A 24,023-nucleotide genomic window follows, 5' to 3' on the forward strand; every position below is an offset into this window, starting at 1 on the left:
GACTGGAAATAGACCAATGCTTTGGAGGATGGTCATCTGTTATCAGAGAGGAATTCCTAGCTGTCCACGACCTTGGGCCAGGTCCTGACTCTCTGCCCCCAACTCCTGTCTGGGAGTATGTCTAGAACCAACCCAGAGATAATGAAAAGAGGAGACAATCCCCTACCCAGCCAGGTGCCCCCTTCTTGCTGCCAGCTTATACTAGGCCCCCAACTCCATCAGCCCTGGGGCTCACTGGTGTTCACTCAGATCTCCAGCACAAGCCCCTTGTTACTGGGAGGCACTTGTTTTGCTTCCCAATTTGACAAACTCATGAAGGAGACCAGCACCAGCATGGGCCTCCCTTCTTTGCCTACCAGGAGTGAGTCCACTAATTCCCAAGAGGACACTGCCTTCTTATAGAATGGCTTCCTCCCTAGGACCTCCTTTCCCATATCCTGGCCTGAGGACCAGCTGCTTCTGGGGCTCAAGGAGAAAGGACCTTTCCTGGGCTTTACCCTAGAACCTTCATGGATGCCAAGGACTCAGCATTTTTGGTAGGAGCTCCCAGGTGATTCTTGGGCAAAATGGAATTTGAAAACCCATCACCTTAGAGTAACATACATTAATTCATTTATCCATCCATCCATTCATCCACTCTACAAGTACAAATTGGACTTTACTCTTGTGGAGCCCTGTGCTGGGCATGAGAATGGGGAGGAAGAGGGGTGGGGGAACACAGGCCCAAACCCACACTGCTGTTGCTGCCGCTCACCACATGAGCTGGTCTGACATTCACCCTGGGTCTTAGGGTCCCGTGAACTTAGAAGCACAGTTAACAGTTGTGCTAGAAGCTGCAGGTTACAGAGAGCCCACAGTTCCCGATTTCCTGCATTCCCAAGGATGTGGCTGGTCTCCCTCCCACCACCTAACCCTCAGCATCCTGAAGGTGTTATTGGATGACCCTGGTGGCTCAGATGGTAAAGAATCTGCCTGCAAGGCAGGAGATCTGGGTTTGATCCCTGGGTCAGGAAGATCCCCTGGAGAAGGGAATGGCTACCCACTCCAGCATTTGTGCCTAGAGAATCCTATGGACAGAGGAGCCTGGAGGGTGACAGTCCATGGGGTCACAAAGTCAGGCACAACTGAGCAACTAAGCATGCACGCATGCACATTGATAACAGTTAACACTTACAAAGTATCAATACCTTAGATACATTTATTAAGGTCTTTACATACAATAAGCCTTCTGAGTTTTGAACCACCCGAGGTAGGCATTCTTACTGCTCCCATATTATGGATGAGAAACTGAGGTATGGAGATCCACCCCTAGATAGTATGCTCAAGAGACTCCATCCACATTCTTGATCACTGCACATTGGTGTCTTGAGCTTTAGGGAGAAAATGCCCCTAAATGCCAAGTCTACTCTCTTGGCAGTGTGGTAGGGAGGGGCAATAGGGTTGGCCTTGAGACAGCGCCCCCACCCCCGCAGATGCACCATGCTCGCGTTTCACTCACCAGCAGGCTGGGCAGGGAGGCCAGGGTGGGGTGGGAGAATAGCGACAGATTGATCCAGACGTGAATGAGTGAGCAGTTTCTCCTGCACCTCTCACCAGCCCCCATGCTCCAAAGCCACCCAGACCCAAGACGGCCAAGGAGCTGCTGCTTTGTTAGTCTCTAGGCAGGGATGTGGAGTCAGGGGTCCCACCAACCAGAACTTTCTCTGCACTCATCACTGCTCTGCTCAACCAAGAGCCTAGGTGGGAAAGGAGGGCTCACGTGCCTCTCTGCAACATTCCAGATAAACGTGACTGTCTAATGGTCAGAAATGTGAAGAGAGCATGAAATCAGCCAAAGTTGCAGCTGAATTAGTTCTAAAATGACGTAAAAACTGCCATCTTTTCACCAAGTAAGTAATGACAAACAAAGAAAAACCCAGCGTACTGCAGCAGGTTAGACAAGAATCACCAACAACCTGGGCTCAGAGCCCCAGAGTGCACAGACACTGGAGACCTCGGAGAGCAATGCACACTCCCGTCCCCACCATCACCCAAGCGGCCCCCCACACCCGAGCCTCTGTTGCGAACTCCTCCTCTCCTCCCCTGCTCCTCCCTCCTTCATCTAGGGAGCTCCTTCCTGAGTCCTCTGGCCTGGGCTGTCCCTGGGGACAGGTCCCCTCAGGCCACTGTCCCACACACTCACAGAGCCTGACACTCCGAGAGTGGCTCTTCTTAAGTAGGGGTGGGGCATTAGGGCACCCCAGGCCTTACCTGAGACGATAGTGTAGCCAATTCCCCGGGGACGTCCTTTATCCTGGTCAATGGCAGTGATAATTCGCACTGTCGTGCCCTGGGTGGGAAAGAGAAAGGACTTGAGTTTGGCAGGCCAGGCCCCAGGGTGCTGTTCTTCTTGTAGCTGTCCTGACACCCACAGCTTCCCTCCTCCTGGGGACCTCAGGTCAGTCTAGGAAGTAGGGGCCGAGTACAGAGACCTTAGCTGCCCCTATCATTCCTGGGACACACTGAGGCCCCAGGCAAACACCTCAGTGTCCACTGGAGAGGCCCAACCTTGCTGATGCTCACTTCCTCTTCCGTTCCCCATCTCCCTTCATTCGGATGAACCACCCAGGGAAGAACTGATAGAGGAGCAACCAGCCGCAGGACAAGAGATCTGGTCTCTATCTTGAACTCATCAGGTTGCTGTGTGACCTCAGGAGTTTGCTGCGCTCCTCTGGCCTCAGTTTGCCCCAATCTTAAAATGAATAACACAAAATCCTGGGACGTTGTTTTCACTAGGACCTGAGTAAAGAAGAACATCAAGGATGAACTGTTCTGTGAATGAAAGCATCATAAATCCTGAAAGTGGGTGTCTCTAGGGATGACCGTGGCAACTGTGGTGGCCACCACAGCCCTCTGAACCACGCCCCACCCAGCACTGCGACCAGCAGCTCCTGCCGCCCATGGCTCCATCCTCCACCCCGTTCATTCTCCCCACAGCACCTGGGGAGAAGCCCCCAGGGCTGGAATACCTGATTTGGAATACCTGAATGCCCCTGATTTTGAGGAGCACACAATCTGTGGTAAGGGGTCAAGGATATATGGACAGACACTGCTATACAGACACGGGGTTTCCTGGAGGCATGAATGTACCTCAAAGTATAGAAGTCCACCAGGAGGAAAGAGCTGTACAAACAGCGACATTCAGGATGGGTCATGAGGAGTGGGGTTTCCCTGGTAGCTCAGCTGCTAAAGAATCTGCCTGTAATGCAGGAGACCCCCAGTTCGATTCCTGGGTCAGGAGGAACCCCTGGAGAAGAGGTAGCCTACCCACTCCAGTATTCTTGGGCTTCCCTGATGGCTCAGACAGTAAAGTATCCACCTGCAATGCAGGAGACCTGGGTTCAATCCCTGGGTCGGGAAAATCCCCTGAAGGAGGGCATGGCAACCCACTCCAGTATTCTTGCTGGGAGAAGCCCCATGGACAGAGGAGCCTGGCGAGCTGTAGTCCATGGGGTCGCAAAGAGCTGGACACAATTGAGCTATTAAGCATACACACAAGCATGAAGAGTGAGTAGCTTGCCAGAGAGAGAAAACAGAAAGGAACGTGCTTCAGGCAAAAGACACAGCCCTGGCAGGGATGTGGAGGTATAAGACTCTCTAGGAAGAGATGCTGGCATATAATGGACACATTCAAATACCAATGGGCTTCCCACATGGTGCTAGTGGTATAGAAGCCACCTGCCAATGCAGGAGACATAAGAGACACGGGTTCGATCCCTGGGTGGGGAAGATCCTCTGGAGGAGGGCATGGCAACCCACTCCAGCATGCTTGCCTGGAGAATCCCTTGGACAGAGGAGCCTGGCAGACTACAGTTTATAGGGTTGCAAAGAGTTGGACATGACTGAAGCAACTTAGCCTGCACAAATATCAACTGGCTGGTTGACTCACTGAATAAATGAACATATGAACAACTGGATCCTAACTTCACCACCACCACTTGCTGAGTCGCCCCTTGCCTGGGGAAACCTTCAGTCCGCTCTGGAGGCCCTATCACACCAGCCCTGTCTGCCTAGCTTCTGGCCCAGCCTGTAGGTCTCACAGCTGAGGGAGGGAAAGTAGGACCGCCCTGTACCCAATGCCTAGGGAGATACCAGCCCTGGCATTTGTATGTCTGATGAAGGTCTCTAATAGCCATGGAGACTCTCAAGCATTGGCCATTCATCAGCTAGAGACTGAAGCCTGCAGGCTGCACCTTCTACCCCCATCTGAGCACCTTCTCCTATGGAGAGAGGCTGGCTCCGGACATGCAGGACTCTGCCCCGGAGGGAGTGCCCTGGGGGACACGGTGCCTCCCCGACTCCTCCTGGTCTTGCTGTCAGGACACAGGAGGGGCATCTGCCATTTTACCCTCCTGGGGCAGTGCTACCCACACAGAGCTGTTGCCCCCACCTCTCCTGAGCCTGGCTATGCGGCAATCTGGAACACCCCCAGGTTTGGCTGAAGGAAGGTGAGAATGTTGCAGAGGAAACGTCTACTGCAGAGAAATGGTCACAACCCAGAGGCTGAGGCTGCGTAGAGAGCAGGCCTGACTTCTTCCTTTCATACCTTTCCCTCAACCCCAACCCTCATGGCAGCTCTGTCTAGATTCCCCTGGGTCGGGGTGGCAGGGAGGGTGGGGAACAGACTGTTACAAAGTCAGAGAAAGATGCCATTAAGGGTGTATCTCCTGAAGTGGGTTCTGAGAACCTGAGCTGTACGAGAGAGTGCGAGGCACCCACGGCAGCAGGGCTCCTTCTCCAGCACTGGCTCTGTGCCTGGCGCCGCTGCAAGCACCTTTCACGCCTTAACTCATTTCACCCTCACAACTACTCCAGGAGACAGCTCCATTCTATAGCTGAGGAAACTGAGGGCCGTGAGGTAAGTGACCTTTACAAGGTCCCACCGCAAGGAGTGAATGGTGAAGCCAGGATTCGATTTCAGGTACTTTAGCTCCAAAATGCTCTTGCTCACCAGACAATGCTGCCTCTGTAACAGGTTATATGATAAATATAATAATGATAACTGTAATTTATGAAAGTTTTGGCTATGGGCCACAAGTATTAACATAAGTATTAGTTCATGTCAAACGTGGGGAAACATATACCCCCATCCCCCCCTTGGAGATGCACAACCTGCTTTAATGTGGTAAAGGCTCCCCAAAGTAGCAAAGTGATAAAGAGATCCATCAACCTTTGCTCTCCCAGGCCTTCTGAGCTGAAGACAGGCTCTTTTCACGTAACATCTTGATAGCCCTGGACCTAGCAGTCCATGGAAGGTCATTTGGGAAGTATTCATTGCATTACATCTGAAGGGTCTACACAAAGGGCTCCCCCGTCACTCCAGGGGAATCCTTTTGGGGGTATGTTTTTCCTGGTCTCACCTCTTAAACCTCCTGGATATGTCCCCAGGAGGAGGTCCTGAGAGCATGGGACTCTGATCTGAGGCTCTAGCTGCCAGAAAGGGCTTCATAGCCCATCTGACCACAGCCCATGGCTTCACACCCACGCTGGGTGCTCCAGCATTGAGGGTTCTCTGGCTGCCCTGGGCCTGCTGAGGGCAGGGCTTGGACTGCCAGGTCAACTGGGCCCAGTGCCTACCAAAGCACCATTCCAGACAGTCAAACAATAAACCTTGGTCTTCCCTGGTGGTCCAGCTGTTGAGACTCCATGCTTTCACTGCAGAGGGTATGGGTTCAACCCCTGGTCAGGGAACTAAGACCCTGCATGCCACTCTACACAGCCAAAAATCACATAATAACAAAAAAGCAAATAGTAAGCCTTGAGGGGACAGCTGCATGCCCACAGGCGAACAGCCAGGGCCTGGTGTGGCTGGTTGGGTCCAGCACAGTGAGCCTCAGCAGCACTTAGTAAAGGGGGGGCCAGTGCTGGCCTGTGCAGATAGGGGAGCTGGCGGCCAGGGAGCCCTCAGTTTTCAGAGCCTTGTGAGCATCTTCCCGTGGGCAGCCCCGAGCTGGGTGGCCTGGAGTCCCCCTGGGTGGACTGGGACTCAGGGGGTCCAGCAGTGAGCCAAGGACCTGGAAGAGCTATGCCTGAGTGTCTACAACATGAGCTCTGAAAGGCTCCTGACAAGTTTGGGTTTCATCTCTTTTTGGATAAATAAATCCATTTTTAATAAAACCCTGAGCTTTTAATACAAGTGCAGCCACAAAGACGGGAAATGTTATGAGAAGGAATTAACAGAGAGGAATGGGGGCTCCTGGGAGCCCATAGCTCTTGTTTCAGAGTTTCAGTGATTATATTTTCAATATACTGAAACTTACTTCCTAAGATGAGGAGATGGAGACGTGCCTGCCCTGGGCCCCTCTACAAGGGGGCACTCTGGCTGGCTGGCTCTCCAGAGAGGGACTCCAGTTCAAGAAGCACCAGAGTATGACCAGGAGAACAGATGGCCCCAAAGGCTAGAGATGGGCCCACCTGGCTATGGAGCTTCTTCCCTTCATAAGAACCCCCAGTGCAAAGAGGAGGCCCCGCCTTCCCACAGGGAGGCTAAAGGTACACAGGCCTGTGGGGTCCCAACTCCATATTGTGGGAAGATCAGTACAGCAAGGGGGTTAAGGGTCTGACTCTGTGGTTACACTGCCAGGGTGTGAACCCTTTGATTGAGTTACTTAACCTTTCACTGCCTGGTTTTCCCAACGTATGAAATGGGTATAAAACAGTCCTCACACCTCAGCAAGCTGATGCAGGGAGCACTTGGAACAGCACTGGGTGCGCAGAAAAAGCTATAAAAGTGACTGTCACTATTCTCTGGGGCCTGTGCTTCTCCATGTGCTTCTGACGAAAGCTAAGACACCTCTTCCCAGACAATGCCCACAATGCGATGTTCCAAACAATTTCAGCAAATGCAGACTTCCCAGGACCCAGGTTAATCAACCCTATGCTGGAGGTAAGGTGCTTCCTGGCCATTCTATAGAGAGAACAGCTAGGATCTCACAGGGAGACCTAGCATTAGTTGAGGACCTACTGTGCGCCAAGCACTGTGCTGGGCCCCCGCATGGGTCCTCCGTTTTGTCCTCATAGTGAGGGTACATGTGGAGAAATTGTGGCTTAAGGGTTCAGGGATTTGCTTAAAGTCCCAAGCTCTGGTGAGTAGGGGTGGGTTGCCAGGCAGCTCCTGCCTCTGAGGTTTGGGTGCCAGTAGTGAAGTCGGGACAGAGTCAAGAGGAGCAGGGATTCCTCTAGAAGGAACACGACCCTCCCTTCTGTGGCTGCCTCTTTACAAAGAAGCTGGCCAGGAGAGTGGCTGAAGCTGGAGCCTTGGCGGTGGGGGCTGTCCGCCTCTTTCTCTGCTGGCCCAGCCCCGCCCCCTTTCCATGACAGGATTAAGGACTTGAAAGGCCAACCTGCAGTTTGCTTGGGGAGTGGGAGGCGCCCTTGGTGGGGAGGAGAACGGAGGGGGCTGAAGGGGACTTCCGACAAGAGCTGCCACAGCAGATTCTGAGGCAGAAAATCCTATTTCTCAGTCCTTAATTCCAGTCAATTCCAGTCAAAGGGCTGATAGGCATCGGCTGGCAGTAATTTGTGCACTTTATCCGCTCTTTTCACCTTCTATCGGTCCTTCACTGACGGGCAGGCCGACATGCTGCTGCTCGAGTGAGGAAATTAAAATTTGATGCAATAATCCCAAATAAGAAGGATTTTATTAGGTAATATATACACTTTAGATGAGGCATGCTGGCCTGATACACTGATAGAGGGAGGCATACATGCTGGGAGCCGCAGATAAAGAGGGGGAGTGGGGGGAGTGGGCAAGGGTCTGGACACAGGCCCTCGGACCAACAGAGGCAGGGCTGGGGATGGGGGACGCCTGGGGCCTCTGGCCCCGGAGGACTAATCAGGCCTTCGTGCTCCTCAGCCCTGGCCCAGCCTGCGAATTGCTGCATTAAATCAGGCTTCCACACTGTAAAGGGACATGGAAGGCCTGGATCAAGGCACGGAAACTGATTAGAAGCCTGGAAAAATCAGGCTTAGGGTGTATGGGAAACTGGGCAAGAGGCGAGGTAAACTTTCAAGTCTGGAGGCAGGGAGGAAGAGCAGAGGTGTGTGGACATGGAGGTGATTCTGTGGGTGCTGGGAGAGACCGAACCCCACAACTCACTTCCTTGTCTGGCTTGCCCGAGCCTGGTCACCACACAAAAGGCGGGATTCAGATCTGCTCTTTGGGAGCCCCCCAGACATGGACTTTACTGGCCTCGTGGAGCCAAAGGAACAACCATCAAGGCAAAGAGATATCTCCGATGCATGAAAGTGAAAAGTGAAAGTGAAGCCGCTCAGCTGTGTCCGATTCTTAGCGACCCCATGGACTGCAGCCTATCAGGCTCCTCCGTCCATGTGATTTTCCAGGCAAGAGTACTGGAATGGGGTGCCATTGCCTTCTCCAAAAGAGATATCAAGGTCCCTCATCCTGAGAAAGAACCATATCAGTTGCCAAGAAACTGAGCATGAGGAGGGTGGAGGCCAAGGGGAGCAAGGGCCTGTTTGCCTGTCCTGAGCAGTCATCCTAGCAGGGGCTTGTGGAATCTTCTGGGAAGGAGAGGGGCTGGCTTAGCACAAGACCCTGCACAGCGCAGGGACTTCATAAACGTCTAGAGGATGAGTAAACGAATGAAAAATAGAATGAATGGCCAGGAGGACTCAGAAACCTGCAGATCTGAAAAAAAACACCTGTAGTAATAGTTTGATTTAGTATTACTCTGCTACAATACAGGGATGCTGGGAAAGGTGAGACAAACTGAAGGGTCTCAGAGGACACTCACCCCAACACCCTTCTTGCTGACCACTGAGACTCCGAGATGAGGCTGAAGCTAGGACCTCCCAACCCAATCCAAACACAAAACCCCCGCATTCTAATATCTGCTGACGCTAGACGACTAGGCGCTCCAGTTCCTAAAACCACCAGCCCAAGGAGGCCCTATTGAGACAAGGAGGAAGAGTTCTGGATGTTGTGTGATCTGGCCAAGCAAGCGCATGGTAGTACAGGGACCTGTTCTGAGATCCTCCAGCTGCTGGGCCACCGTCCCATCCTCACTTCAATCTACAAGTTGGCTCTGCCTGTCTTTCCTGCATTCAACCCTGGGCACAAAGCCCTGGGAGGCCCTGGTTTGAGACCCAAAGACTCAACCACCCTGATGACCAGGAGCCTCAAAGTAACCCACTTACACATCAGTGAATGTTACAGATGTGGCTACAATTCAGAGGGTAATCACGCAGCCTAAGGACCAGGGGACTCCAGCAGAGATGAGGAGGGAGAGATGGCTTTGCCTGGTGGGCCGGTGAGGATGAAGCCAGGAAAAGAATTCTAAGGAAGGTCGTCAGTGAGCTGGGAACCAACAGATGGGTGGGTTTCGGATTGGTGAGTAGAGCAGTCACCAGGTGTGATGAGGATGACAGGACAGTAAGAGAGCTGGCCTCGGTAGTGAGCACTTGTTCGTTCGTTTACTCATGCCTTCATCCATTCCACAATTACCTCCTGAGCACCCATGGTGTGCTATGTCCACAGCAGAGCCCATTCCCGCTGCACTATTCTCACAGGCCGGGAGAGAAGCCAAGGGTGAGTGCACCGAGCAGGAGCAACAAGCTCTGGAAGGGACGGCAGAGGCTGAGGACAGGTGGAAGGACCCACCCCACCTAAAAGGTCAGGCTGAGCGTGCATGGGCTTACTGGCAAAGAGGTTTGGGGGAGGCGGAGTTCAGTCTCTGAAGTCTAAACTCCTGCTGTCCAAGGACCACTCATAAAGAAAGGGTTGGAGTGGGGACATTTAGATGTCCCCCTCTACTCTCAAAGCAGCTTCTGACACCGGCAACAGGAGGCCACCTGGATCGTCAGACCCTCCAGCCCGCAAGTAGCCCCAAGAAGGAAGTGCCTACCCTCTCACACCTGGAGCCTGCAGCATGGTGCTTGGAAGAGGCCAACAGGCAGGAGAGACCACAGTACCAAACTTGGGAGCAGGCTTCCTAGCCTGCGGTGGTCCAGGAGCCCAGCCTGCCATCTGGTCAGGGAAGCCTGCCTCTCACTTGCACCCAAACCGGTGAGCTGTGCAGACATGCAGGTGGGGTCCTGAATAGCCACACGATCAGGTGGGCACCCCGCTTTGCTCTCAAAGCTGTTTCCTTCCCCTAAGCACACTGAGTTCCTACAGAAGGAAAGGCACAGTTTTCTTTCCATACAGCTGCTCCCCTGCACATTCAGGGGTGGTGTCTGCTCAGAGGAGCCGCCTTTTCTAATTCATCAGCCCAGTGCGGGGATTCTATTCTAGTCCACACATAAGCACGGATGGCTACCGGAAGTGGGATGCAGGGCACTGCCTGCTTGGCCCACAACTGAGCAAAGCTGCCCACTCAGAGCCCCTGCCTAGGGGCAGCAGTATGCTTTGTCTCACAGTCGACTGGACCACAGTGGACACAGGGCCCATGGGCAGTCAATCTACAGGCTGGCTGGCAACCTGTGACCTTGTGACATGGCACAAAATCAGACCACGGCCAGCCAGGTACCTCTCTTGAACACATGGCTTTGAGAAACCCAAAGTCTGGGCAGTTAGAAGGGGCAGCAGGAGCTGTGAGCTCTCAGGGAGGAGCCAAGCCTGAGAGGGTCCATGGGGCAGATGGTAAGAGGCCACCAACTTGGGCAGTGTTGGCTGGCCAAGAGAGGTGGATTGACCAGCTGACCCGTGGAGGGTGTGGCTGAGCCCCACTGATGTTTTGGTGAGCCTGGCTGAGTCCAAATTCACTCTCCAGCTCAGGCTGGATTTTCCACGGGCATCCCCATTCCCCATCACCCCACATGAAGCTTTCTGAACTGCTGCCCTTCACTCGCACTAGCCAGTCTCTTCTCTCTGTCCCTTGGAGAGCTCTGGGGATGAAGTGAAAGAGCGAGGAGGTGGGGTGTATGAGGGGGTTGGGTTTTCACTGCACTGGGACACCCATCACTGCCAGGCACGTGGGAGTCAGGAACACCAAGGAGCCCATCCCACCAAACAGGGCCTCCATGCCCACCGAGAGTGCAGAGGGATGTCTCACAAGGGCCGGGGAGGGTCTTACCGGAGGAGAATGCTCGTAGATGTTGGTGCTGTAAGGCAGGTTGACGAAGATGGGGTCCATGTCCTGGACGTCTGTGATGATGATGGCCAAGTTGGCCAGGGTAGACAGAGGCCTGGTCTTATCTTGATCCTTAGAAGGACAAAGAATACATCAGCTTAGGTTAAGTGATATGGATGAGGACACACATGGACACACATGCACAACATCCATGTGCACAAACATGTGCGCACATGTACACACGTGCTCCTACACTCCCACAGGGAAGGACATCAGCACACAGAGCTCAGGAACTCTAAGAACACTCAGTAATCTCTGACCTGCGCAGGAAAACACAAACAGGGCCCTCAAGGCCCAGTGGAAGGTGGCGTATCCACTGTGAAAGAGCAGGGCTAGGGCAGAGCCGCATCTCTGCCCCCCGCCCCCAGGCTTGACCAGTGTGACCTCTGGTGGGCGGGGTGACTGCCCTGGGATAAAGGAACGGTGCTGCCCTTAGCTCCTTCTCTGGATTCAGCCTGGGGGCCACTGCTCCCTCCATGCCTTCCTCCTGCACCCTCTCTTCCAGGGACAACAAAGGGATTGACTAGGATGGGAGAGTTCCTCAGAAGAAAAGTCCTTTGACCGCAGAGGGGGCTAGTCTGGGCCCTGCATCCCTGCCCTGCACTCTGGGTTGACTGGTCAAGCAATTTTGCTGGTAGAAGCAGTAGGGGGAGCTCTGGGGCCTGTGACATTTGGGGGACTCTGGGAAGGAATCTTGAGAGGCCATGCAGGCCATGTGGCCAAGCAGGCAATGTTTAAACCCTCATAGTTGGAAATGTAGTCCCATAAAAGCTCACCAAAAAAGAAAAGCCGAACCCATCTTCTATTATCCTAAATGTGAAATAGTTGCTGCTACTGAATAACAATAGCCAAGAGGAACAGAAACTACGTGCTGAATAGATTATACACCAGGCTCTGTGCTAGACACCTCATTCGCTTTGGTGGGGTGCCCGTTATTTCAGTTCAACAGACTCGGAGAGGTTAAGTAACTTGCTGTGAGTCACGCAGCTGATAAGTGTGTAGCCAGGATTCAACTCAAGTCGTTTTGACTTGATCTGTCTTGATCTGAGGCCCTAACCTCAGCCCAGTTGCTGACTTGCTAAGTCACCTCAAATAAGTTATCTTCTCTTTTGGAGTCTCGACTTCCTCTTCTGTGAGATGAAGGGACTCGCGGGAATGACCTCTATGGACTCTGCTGCTGCTGCTGCTAAGTCGCTTCAGTCGTGTCTGACTCTGGGTGACCCCAGAGACGGCAGCCTACCAGGCTCCCCCGTCCCTGGGATTCTCCAGGCAAGAACACTGGAGTGGGTTGCCATTTCCTTCTCCAATGCATGAAAGTGAACAGTGAAAGTGAAGTCGCTCAGTCGTGTCCGACTCTTAGCAACCCCATGGACTGCAGCCTACCAGGCTCCTCCGTCCATGGGATTTTCCAGCCAAGAGTACTGGAGTGGGGTACCATTGCCTTCTATGGACTCTAGACCTTGTAAATTCTCTGTTCTGGGACTGGAGAAGTGACTGTCCTTAGGTTAGATCTCCCTTGGTCTGTTTGGGATGATGTGAACATTGCAAGGCAGTCCCCACATTACAAGCCCAGTGCCTGCACCTGCCCTCCAGAGACAGATTCTGAGCCTTCAAGAAGGAAGGGCTGGTTGTCCTAAAGAGTACTCAGGGGCAGCCAGGGAGACGGAGGAGGGGCTTTGAGGATGGGTCATGGCTGCAGCAAGGTAGGGGAGAGTCTGGAGGCAGGAGGAGCTGTGTCCCTTCAAACCACTGTAGAGACAGCCTCCCAGCCTCCAGGATGATGGGGCCCACAGCCCAGGCTCGGGACCACCCTAGAGAGTGGTGAGAGCTCTCACCTAGGGACCGGCATGGGCATCAGGCAGACTTGGCCAGAGCGGGAGGCCCGTCAGAAAGGCCCTTGACCTCTGGGGCTGCAGATGCCAATGGTTATGATTTGCTCTTACAGGCTTCTGTGGGCAGCTGGCTTTGTCCAGTCTGGCACCTGCCCTTCCTGTCCCACGCCTGTGGCTGCAGCCCTGCCTCTGCCACAGATGCCCCCGTACAGCCCACCCTGGACTCCATGGCTGGGGAAAGGGGATGGCAGTGGGCACATCTGGCAGGCAGGCACCTGGCCAGGCTTCTAGATGTCACTCTGGCGCCAACAGGTCTCAGCAACTTGTTCCCAGGGGAGTCGCATGTTTCCCCACCCACCACCCTCCCAGCGGAGGCTGGGGACCCACATGCTCCCTGCGATGCCACATGGGAGAATCTTGGGGAGATGCCCAGTGGCCAAGGGCACAGTGCCAGCCCTGAGAGGGACTTGTGCATCAGGTGGGGGAACCACCAAGACCTAACGGAGTTCATTCCAGGGCCCCTCCTGTTCCTCAGCTTCAAGGCCTGGTCGCTGGAAGATTGATGGCAATTTAACCACATTCACTATCCCAGCTTGAGCCCAGGCCTCTCAACAGGCCCGGCCACCCAGATTCGTGCCTATGCCCGGCTCTGCTCTCTTCGCCACTGGCCCAGCCTGAAGCCATTTTCACTGCAGATGGAAAATATCCCATGGGGACAAGTTCACAGTGAAAAAGAGAACAAGCATCTGTGCATTTCTGGGCCCCAGTGTAAGCAAATGGAGAGTGGTGGGAGGGGCACCACCTTGAGTGTGCCAGGGTGTGCGGAAGGATACAGATGTGCCCCAAAAGTGGATTCCGGTCTTATAAGTCCCCTTGATCCCAGATGTCAGTTTCACAAATAGCAGCACACATGTCCTCCCACGGAACCAACACTTAACCAGGGGAGAAGGCAAGAACAGGAGTATCATCTGCAGTGGCCTCCCCAGGATCCCTGGACCAGATATGAAAGAAAAAGTGTGCATTTCCTGGTTTGGGGGGCCTCTCTGGATCTTGTCCAATCATGAGGGAACCTCATATTTCAAACTGGCCCCTGGCCCCAATGCAGTGTGTCTTCTCCTGGGACCTGAGCTCTGTGATCTGCCAAGTAGAGCCCACAGACCTACTGCAGCCCCCCTGCAGTGACCCGGGCCAGGTGGTGGATGCTGTGGGTCAGGCTAATCAGTCCCAGAGGCTCAAGAGGGACTCCTGTGATTTAACAGTTGGCCTAAGCTTTGGAAACAGAAGTCTAAGGACCAACAGGCCAGCTCTCGCCCTGCTGCCAGCTAAAGGCTCCAGCTGCGCTTGGAGGCCGTGGCCAGGAGGGGAAGAGGGACGTGCAAGGAAAGAACCCTGCTGAGGCCGTGGCCTGCCTGTCCTCCAGCCCCTCCACAACCGCTGGTGACAGAGGCCGCGCAGCTATGACGTTCTGGAGATTTGGAGACTCCTGACCACAGGGCCCTGGACAACCCAGGCTTGGGTTCTTGCTACCCACCGCTCCTCGGTTTGTGTCTCAACAGTGTCAGCTATAAAACAGGATAATTATTCCTCTTGAACGTCCCTCTCCTGACTAATTCATCTTGGAATTCCCAGGACCCAAGCACAGTGCTTGGCACAGATGGGTGTTCCCTTCTATGTAAGTATCACCGCTCTAGCGCAGTGGCCAGGATGCCTGGACTCTCTGATTCCTGCATGCTGGGTGGTGTCAGGACACAGCTGGGCTGACACCTCCGCCTTGTGTCTCAGAGCGAGAGGACATCCTGCACTAGGAATGACCCACGGGGTTACCAGTGCAGGCGCTGGAGTCTGTGAGCAAGTTGATGAATTGCTCCTGCACCTCGGTTTCCTCATCTGTAAAATGGGCCATAGCATTGTTGTGAGGTTTAAAGGAGACAATCCATTCGAGTGCTCCCGACAGCACCAGGGACATAGCATGAACCCTCAGGAACATCAGCTGTTGTTATTGTTATGATCATCAGCAACACCATTATAAGCCTTGCTTAGCAGGAAAGGAGGCTGACATCCTGTGCCTTCTCTGAGGGTAGGAGGCTGACACCTGGCTGCCTGGGCCCCTGGCACAGGGACTCACCGTGGCGTTGACGGTGAGCTGGTAGGCCTGCGTGGTCTCGTAGTCCAGCTCCCGGATCACTGTGACGATGCCGCGTGCACTGTCGATGGCAAAGAACTGGGAGGGGGGCTGGAAGGAGTAGAGGACGCTGCCGCCTGCGCCCAGGTCAGGGTCCGTGGCGTTCACAATGAAAATGGGCGTCCCCACCGGTGTGTTCTGGGGTGAAACAAAGCAAATAAAAGGGTGAGCTGGAGCTCAGAGCAGCTGCCTCCATCAGTGACTATTCCCCCAAAGCCCATTAACCACGTCCCTCCAGCCAACCAGACCTGCGGCTTCATCATTTTTATTCTAAAAGGGTTCACAGGAATTTAAAATGCTATATCTATTTTTTTTTTCCAGTTTTTGATGGCCTCCTGGTGGCTATAACAGCACCAGTTCCAAAGATGATCTGCTTATCCTGAAGTTCCAGATGAGGGCCTTTTGGTCCCCAAACCCCTGCTTCTTGGCAGTTTTGCTTTCTCTGTTAGGTGCCCCTTGGCTGCCCAAGCCTCAGGCACGGGCTGCTCTGGAGGGCAGCCAGCAGTCTACATGTTGGGAGGTTCCAAGGACAGGGAGCTGGGAGATGTGTAATATGGGGAGGTGGCATAGAGTCTGGGGTGGGGCTGGCCCACAGAAAGTTCTTGACTTGCCTAGGGGTGGGGCATCCACATAACATCCCTGGGCCACAGCAGCCTGTAACCAGAGAGGCCCACAAAGCCTGCTCAAATGTCACCACCTCCTGGGAGCCTTCCATGATTCCCTTCGCTACACACTGTGTATATAGATAGACCCCTGCCCCTTTCTGACTTGGGGTTTCTGGTTAAATGTAACTTCTTCATGGACGCCTTCCAGACCCTTAAGGCGGGTCAGCCCCTACCATGCTCCCACCCCTGCCACTATTATATTCAGAATCCCATAGCACCCTGGAATGTTTCATCACCCACAATTCCTCTGTAACTCCCCAGTCAGTGCCTGTCTCTCACTGCACATGTGCTCCATAGAAGCCATAGAGCTCTATCTGCCTGGCCCAGCAGGTGCCTGCCACATGGCAGGTGCCCAGTAAGCATCAGTTAGGAAGACATGGACGAATCTCTATGACAGCATCTTAGCACATTGTATTCTAAGTACCTGTTTGCATTCTCTGCCCAACTGTCAGCCTCTCATCACGATCGTGCCCACCACAATGCTTGGCAGGTAAGCCACATCTGCAAAATTCTGCGTGAGTAAATTTACTCCTGACTCAGTGAGCTCTGGACACATCAGAAGATAGGCTACCTAAGGAGACTCTGCCCAGAGGCAGGAAGAAACAATCCCTACACCCGCTCACTGACTGTGCTGTGAGCGGCACCCATCAGCTCTGTGCCAAGTAGCTTTCTAGGTACTTGCTATGATTCCTCTTTCAAAAAGGAAGCCAAGGCTCAGACAGGTTAAGGAACTCACCCAAGTCACACAGCTAAGCAATGGCAAAGAAGACCCTAAATTCAGGTATAGTTCATTCTAAGCCTATCTCTTAGCTCTATTCTAAATACTTCTGTAAACCTTGATGGCAGTTTTTTCCCCTAAGTCTTCCACACAGTGCTGAGGTCACCTGCCAGCATGGGCGGTACCCTCTAGCGCAGAGCGTGGGATTGGCCTGAAAGTTCCCTGAGGGCAGAGTCAACATTCCTGTGTGATCTTTTTACACTGGGACAGTGACTGAGTACCTTCTGATACCTGCAGGGCTCCTATCAAGGAAGGCATCACACAGCTGCCCATCTCTGTGCTGCTGCCCATGACCTGGGTCACTACCTTGAGAAGCTTCTCTCTTTGCAGACCAGTCTCAGGCATACTGGAAGCCCTTCCCCAGGGCTATCTGCTGGAGGCAAGTGTGTTCTCTGTAAGACCTCTGATCAGGCTGGAAAGGGCCTCCAGAGGACAAAGCCACCGAGTCGCCATTGTTTCTCTCTGAGGGTGCTGCCCCTCCCCCATCACCGGGCAAGTGTCCACCTGAATGGACAGGCTTACATCCTATCCTTTTCCAACCCACGCTGAAGACAGGGGCAGACAGGTAAGACCCCTCTCCTCCATCCCATCCTTGACGCTCCATGCCCCTCTGCATAGGATACAAGCCTCATAGTCTGGTCTTGTCTCCTTCTCGCTTTATTTCCTGGCAGGTGTCACATTCCAGCCTTTTGGCTAAGATCATATAAAGTATCTTTTTTTATCAGTTTACTATTTCCTGGCACGTAGAGCTATTTGTACTTTTCCAAACCAGAACACTCCCTTACACTTCTGAGTTCCTGAACCTGCTTTGCCTTTGCAAGGTCTGCCCTACCCAGCTCAGTGGCTTGGAAAACAGATGCTCTCTTTCTCTCCAAAAGAGGGAAAGTATTCAAGTGTACAAGGGGGCAGAGGGGACTAGTGCTAGATTTCAGGGATGGACAGACTTCTGTTGGAACCTAAGTCTTACTGTGTGTCTTTGGGCCAGTTACTTCATCTCTCTGATCTTTAATCCCTTTCTGTGCATCAAAGTTAATAATATTTCATGCAGTTAATGTGAAGAGTACACGAGCTCCTGAGTATAAACTTTCCAGAATATATTAAGTGCGTAGAAGATGGCAGTTGTGATTTTATTGTCTGAATGCCTTCTATAGGGTGGCAGACAAGAACATCTTCAAGGGTAGGGAAGGGAGGCATAAAGAAGCACCATGACTACTAATGATACTGCACCGGACATTCCCTGTCTGCAGTCCACAGATCCACCGAGTACCCTTCTCTGCCATGACCCACCCCCTGCCCGCCTCCCCAGTCCAGGGTGGCCTCAGTGCACTGCATTCCCAAGCTGCCAACGGGAGGGGCTGGTAGGAGCTCAGAGTTTGGGGAGGAGGCAGGAGGAGAAAGGGTTTGAAGTATACTTTCCCAGTCCCTCCAGCTCCAACCCAGCAGCCCCTCCCCTCCAGCCCCAGGTTTTAGTGGCTCCAGCCCTTCCCCTTGCCCCTCCAGTCCTAAGAGTAGAAAGAACTTCCCCGTGTTGCTAGTCCTTGGAGCCTCAATATCCCTTAGTGTCGCTCTAGCCCTGCTCCCCCTCTGGAAGTTGTCTCTTCACTGAAATGCCTTTATTGGAACTGTTTCCTGGGGGACCCTGACGGATACAGGCACTCTGCAAAGGACCTACCCAAAGCCACATGTTCAAAGGCCCAGAAACTGAACTCCCCAGGTGCTGGGCTCAGCAATGCCAGCCTCCATCCCAACATGCCATCCACAGGAGACTGGTCTGGAGGAGATCTTTATGAGGTTCTCAACTAACCTACAGCTCTCTCTCTCTCTTCCCTCCTCCCCCTCTCTACATCCAGCATACACATCTCAGGAGTGCCAGTGTCAGCCCCAAGCTCCAGAGCAAAGCATGCCATTGCAGCCTGTAGCTCTTGCCACAAGAGGGACAGACATGTTCTGATTTCAGGGCGACCAACCCCCAGTGAGGCAGCTGGACAGCACTTCAGAGAGCACTCCACATGTAGCCAGTGCCCAGAGGAGAGAGACAGCTCCCACGAGAATGTCAGCTCTCCAGCCCCCTGCCTTGGGGAGGAAAGGACATTTCACTCATCCATACTGCATAGTCTGGGGCGAGGGCTCTCTGAGCATCTGGTCAGAGGATTTAAGAGCAAGCTCCAAGATGACAGGAAAAGAGGGAAAGGAAGGGATGGTCCTGTGTCTGACCTTCTTGGATTATGTTTCATGCCCTGCAGTGAAAACCCATTTAACTTCTGCATAACTTAGAAAAGGTTTTAAATAGGCCTGACAAGGAGCCGTTCCCTTAGAAGGGACAGGCCACTGGAGAGGAAAGAATGCTGACCTCCTGCATTTCCAATCCTGGGCACCATGCTCTATCAGGGAAATGGCGGGGAGGGGACTCTCACCAGCACATACACTGGGGAATTCTTGGAGCACCCAGCTACTTATTCCCAGAAACATTGGATACGTTCACAGGTTGACACTCAAAGCAAGCAGATTTCCTCCATGGGGCCGGGCATATCTGGATTTTCAAGTACACCGTAGGCAGTTAACACTTGGTGCTCGGAGTGTGGGCTCTGAGTCAGACCTCCTGTTTGAGCCCCAGCCTTTTCACTTGTTGGGTGGAGACCTTGGACACGTGCTGTTACATCTATTATTTTGGTCTCAGTTTCCCTATGTAAAGGAAAATGTAAAAGTGGAGCTGTTAACACTACCGACCACTCCTGGGGTAGTGAGAAACTTTTACATGAGCCAAGGTGTGGGGGAAAAACCTCTCACCGAGCCAGGCACACGGCAATATTGAGGGATCCTCATAAATGGTCACTGCCATTATTACTGCGGTAATAAAATACCATCACAGGCGGCATGAGATGAGCCTATTTAAAGTGGTGTGGGGGGATTAGAAACAGGGTAAGTGGCTGATCTCTTCATCACAAGTTTAGACAAATAGGTAGATCAGAATTCAGGAAGAGAACACCTCTGTTGACTGGTTCACGGCTGTTGCAGACAGGATGGGAGAACCTCTGAAGACCCTCCAGAGTGGGTTTGGAGAATGTGAGAGGAGGGGTGGGATCTGAAGGCGGGGTGGGAGGGGTTCCTGGAGGCCAAGGAGCTCCTGAGCACGGAGGCCAGGCCTGGCCACGCACCACTCAGGGAAAAGATGGCTTGAACGTGGAAGCTGGAAGGCACCTTGGAGATTATCCAGCCCAGTCTCCCCAGTTTTTAGATGGGAAAAGTGAGAGGGCGCACTTCCAAGCTTTCTGTCTCACATGTGGTTAATCGCAGAGCTGTGCCTGAAAATCAGGTGTCTTAACTCAAGTGCTTTACTTACCCTACCCAGAGACATTACCCACTGCGTCCTGGCCCACCCTCCTTCCAAGCAGAGATGCTCTTTTTACCAAAGGGATGGATCCAAGTGACTTTGGGCCCAGGCCACATGCGGTTGGTCCAGGGGTAAACACGTGACACAAGCAGGCCAATCAGATGCGGCCTTGTAAATTAAAGCACTTTCCATGGGAACTTGAAAGAAAGATTCCTGCTACCTGGTTGGGATAGAGTGGGTCCCATGACAGGCTGAAAGTCACACAGAAACAGAGGTGTAGAGGAGGCCCGTCAGCCATGAGCATGGGGCACCGGTAAAGCAGAAAGCAGAGACGAGGGCTCTGAGGCCTCCCATGCCCCAGCCTGCGCAGAACCTGTCTGGGCCTCCCCTCCTGTCCTTGGCTGTGGTCCTGAGATGGTTCACCCTGTCCCTCACCTGCTGGGATCTGGCCCTTTCACGCTCACAGCTGGGCCATAGAAAGCAAAGCTCATGACTGCTGAAGGCACAAGAGGTAACATGGGGAGAGGAGAGAGGCCTGGATGAATGAATGTTGGCTCTGTCTTCTTTTCAAGTGTCCCCAGACACTCCTTTTAACATGCAAATCCACTCAGGTCACTGTGAAGTTCAGTGAGCATGTGGGGTGGGAGGGGTAGGTCTGGGAGAGCTTGACCATGGGGCTGACACAATCATCCAGGACAGACCTGGAGAAGAGATGCCCCAGAGAGTCAGCTTCTGCCCACCTGGAGTCAGGGGACCAGTGGGACAGTGCCTCTATAGCGTCTGGCCTTAGAGTTTGGGGTCTACAGAACCATCTGCCAGATGGGTCAGGGCCATGAAAAAGTAGGGCCAAATGGCCCACTTCGGCTGGGGGTGGGGCAGCCCCATTCTAGGGCAACTTCTCCCTGCATATTCACTGTGGAATGTGGTTCTGGGTCCACCTCTGTGCTGGAAAGGAGCAGCTGGTCTCCGGAGGAAAGGCTGCACAGGACGTGATTACTCCAGTTCCTGAGACAGCCCTCTTAGCCCACTTCTCTGTCTCAGCTCGGCTTCCAGAGCTCCTTCCTCCACGGCACCCCCTGTCCAGCCCCGTCCTCTCCTTCACAGCTTCTGGGACATCTCCTCAAGTATACTGCCCATGCCTCCTGGGGGCCGGGGAGTGTGGTGAGGCATAGTCCCCAGCAAGTCTCCTGCCCTACCAGACCGTCCCTCTCAGTGAGAGGCCCGCTCCATGCAGGTCACAGACCGGGCAGGCCCCGGACTCTTTCCACTCCCCATTTAAGCTCCGCATCACTCCTGATGGACCTGCTGTAAACGGGCCACCCTGTGCAATTCAGAGACAAATAAATCTTTTCGCTACTCCTGGGGTGACAAGGGAATAGACTCTGGCAAAGTTCTACCATTCCAGGGATCTTGTTCGTTAATAATGATGATAAATAGCTCACTTCTCACATGCAGTGTGAGCCGCGTTTCTACAGAGGTGGCCGGGGGTGCTAACTGGAATGGGTGAGGGGTGCAGGGGCAGCGAGGGAGGAAGAGGGCCAGACAGGCAGCCTGGAGGGTGGAAGAAACAGAGATGGAGAGATTGCAAACAAAGGGGAAGGGAGAGAAGCGGGAAGGCGGAAGGAAGATCAAGGCGGATGTGAAAGGGGCAGAACTGGGGGCCAAAGCGGACTGAGGATGCGGCGGAGAGAGTCTGTGATAACAGACAGAGGGAAAAAAGTTGGGAAGAAAGGAAAGGAAAACTTTAAGGAGCAAAAGAGACATTCTAGAGGGAAAGTTGTGAACAAAAGACAAGGAGTAAGAAAATCCAGAGCAGCACGAGAAAGATCAGAGAGAGAAAAAAGCCCACCATACCCTCTCATGCTTGTGGTGCACCCCCCTTCCCCGCCCATGAGATTTATTCTCAGTCCTAGACCAAACTTCGAAACAGGCCCAACTGTTTCCACCGTAGGTGCCATCTCTAAAGGCGTTATTAATATTTATGGAATGCTTGCTAGATGCTGCCACAGTCTTTAATATCTTATTATAAAGCCTGTTATAAAATGCATTAGTAATAAATTCTTGACAGATGGAGTTCTGAAAAGGTGCCAGTGCCTTGGTGAACAGACCCTCCTGGACTGAGCTTGTAGCTCAGAGGCTGGGCTGCTGGTCCCTGAGGAGGGGCAGGGCAGGGCAGGGACTCAACCCTTCACCTGTCAGCATTTTTACAGATTTTCTCTCATTACCTCCTTTTCCCAGATGGGGAAATGGAACCTCAGAGAAATGAAGCTATTGGCCCAAAGTCACACAGCTTTAAGTGATGAGCAGGATTTAAAATCAGGTCACCTCTGTGTCCCCAGACCTGGGGAACCCTGGAGATGAGGGTAGAGAGTGAGCTCAGGGCCCCTACTCAAGCAGAACTGGTTCATTTCCTCTATAGAAGGGCTGGGGATGACACGCCTGAAGATGGTAGATTCAAGTTGTCTGGGTTAGGGAAGAGAGCGTTGGTAGGGAGTTTTAGCCCAAAAAGAATTTCAGAAGGAAGAAGGGTCTCAAAATGTGCACACTTTCACTGGGGAGAAGAAAATGGGCTCCCACTGTGACTAGAATATTTAAAGTTATAAGTAAAGACATTTCTGATGGGGGTGGCAGGGCTAGGTGGTGCCAGGCAAAGTGGAGGTGCCCATGTCTTGGTCTCCACTGATGCCAAAGAGGTGTTTTTTTTCACTTATGACTCTGGAGCCGAGGCCTACTGGGGAGCTTGGGAATGGTATGAAGTTTGGGAGGCTTTTGTCGTTCCAGCTTATAGGGGAGAAGAAATGAGGTCTATGGGAGATATGGGCCGTATTTCTTTCTCAAACAAGCAAGAAGGCCTGTGTGGGCACGAGATGAGAGCAAGGTCCAAGAAGAGAACTGGTAAAAGGAGGAGAACCAGGAGAGGCGGGTGCCTACTGGGCCTCCGTGGATGTTTCAGGTGCCCTCATTCTGGTCAGGGAGAGGGCACACGGTGTGTACAAACACCCATACATGTACTCATACCCACACACGTGCACACATGCTCCAGCATCTCTCTCTGCAGAGGAGTCTGGAAGAGATCAGTTACAACATCTCTTCTGTCGACCAGTGTCTGTTCTCTCCCAGACGATGTGCACTGGACTCTAAGAGGTGTTAGATCTGCCCTCAGGGCCGGGCTTAATGTCAGGTGGAGGTGCCAGCTCTGTGGGCAGAATGAGCCTCACAGGGCTGGGCCCCAAGCCCCAGATACCCTAATGTGGCTCAAGCACTTTCTCTGGACTGAGCTGGACTCCTCAGCTGTTCCGTTCTCCATGGAGTAAGCTCAGTGCTCTCCTGTCTCCAAGAGCCTGCTCCTTTCTCAGCCTCTGGCTCCATACTGTCTATCCTGAATCCTGGGAAGACCTGCATCAAAGTGCTTACCTAACTTCCATCCCCAGTGGATGACTCTAACATGAATCCCCGAGTTCTGCCAGTGTCTTCACCTGCCAGATGTGCCCCTCTCTCTGGCCTCCCACTCCTCACCAATCCCCAGGCTGTCAAGTCTTCCTTCAACATTCCTTAGATCCTCCCCTTCTCTCTGTGATTTAAGCCACCTCTGAAGTCCTAGCACTGTCGCTGGCACATAGAAGGCATTCAATAAATGTTTTAACAAAATCAGGACTTGCTGTTAAACATGGCAGATTGAACATACCCACTGATTTCTGCTTTTGTCCCAACCCCTCACCAAAATGACAATATGGAAGTTTAAAATGCATATATTCATAAGGGCAAAAAGAACAGGAAAGGAGGTGACAACAGATGAGAGGTGTCAACAAAATCCTGGAAACAGACGCAACCGGAAACTGCCTTAGGAGAGAAAGGAAAGCTGAAACTTTGGCTAGTGTCTCAGAATCTCAGGAAAGCTCAGGAAGTGGAGACACAAAGTGATGCTCAAAACAGGAAGACTGGTTGCAAATCTTTAAGAAGAGTGGTAAGACTCCCAGATGCCTTCCCCAACTCTTACAGAAGCTATGAGGTTTGCATTCTGGAGGGGCTGAGGTAGTCAGGCTCTGGACTCAGACTGGGAGCTGGAAGAGGCACTGAAAACTGGGAGGTTAAGTGAAAAGCTG

General features: G+C 53.0%; 1 protein-coding gene across 1 annotated transcript in view; it reads right to left on the reverse strand.

The window, feature by feature from the left end:
• Positions 1-24,023, reverse strand: part of CDH23 (cadherin related 23) — a 388,293-nt gene that overhangs the window by 246,403 nt on the left and 117,867 nt on the right. Inside the window, exons 6-8 of the mRNA XM_052640480.1 lie at positions 15,090-15,284; positions 11,076-11,204; positions 2,251-2,329 (exon numbers count right to left, since the gene is read on the reverse strand). Of these exons, the coding sequence (XP_052496440.1) occupies positions 2,251-2,329; positions 11,076-11,204; positions 15,090-15,284 (403 nt within the window). The remainder of the gene's footprint in view (positions 1-2,250; positions 2,330-11,075; positions 11,205-15,089; positions 15,285-24,023) is intronic.

Source organism: Budorcas taxicolor, chromosome 5, assembly GCF_023091745.1.
Source record: "Budorcas taxicolor isolate Tak-1 chromosome 5, Takin1.1, whole genome shotgun sequence".
Lineage (NCBI taxonomy): Eukaryota > Metazoa > Chordata > Mammalia > Artiodactyla > Bovidae > Budorcas > Budorcas taxicolor.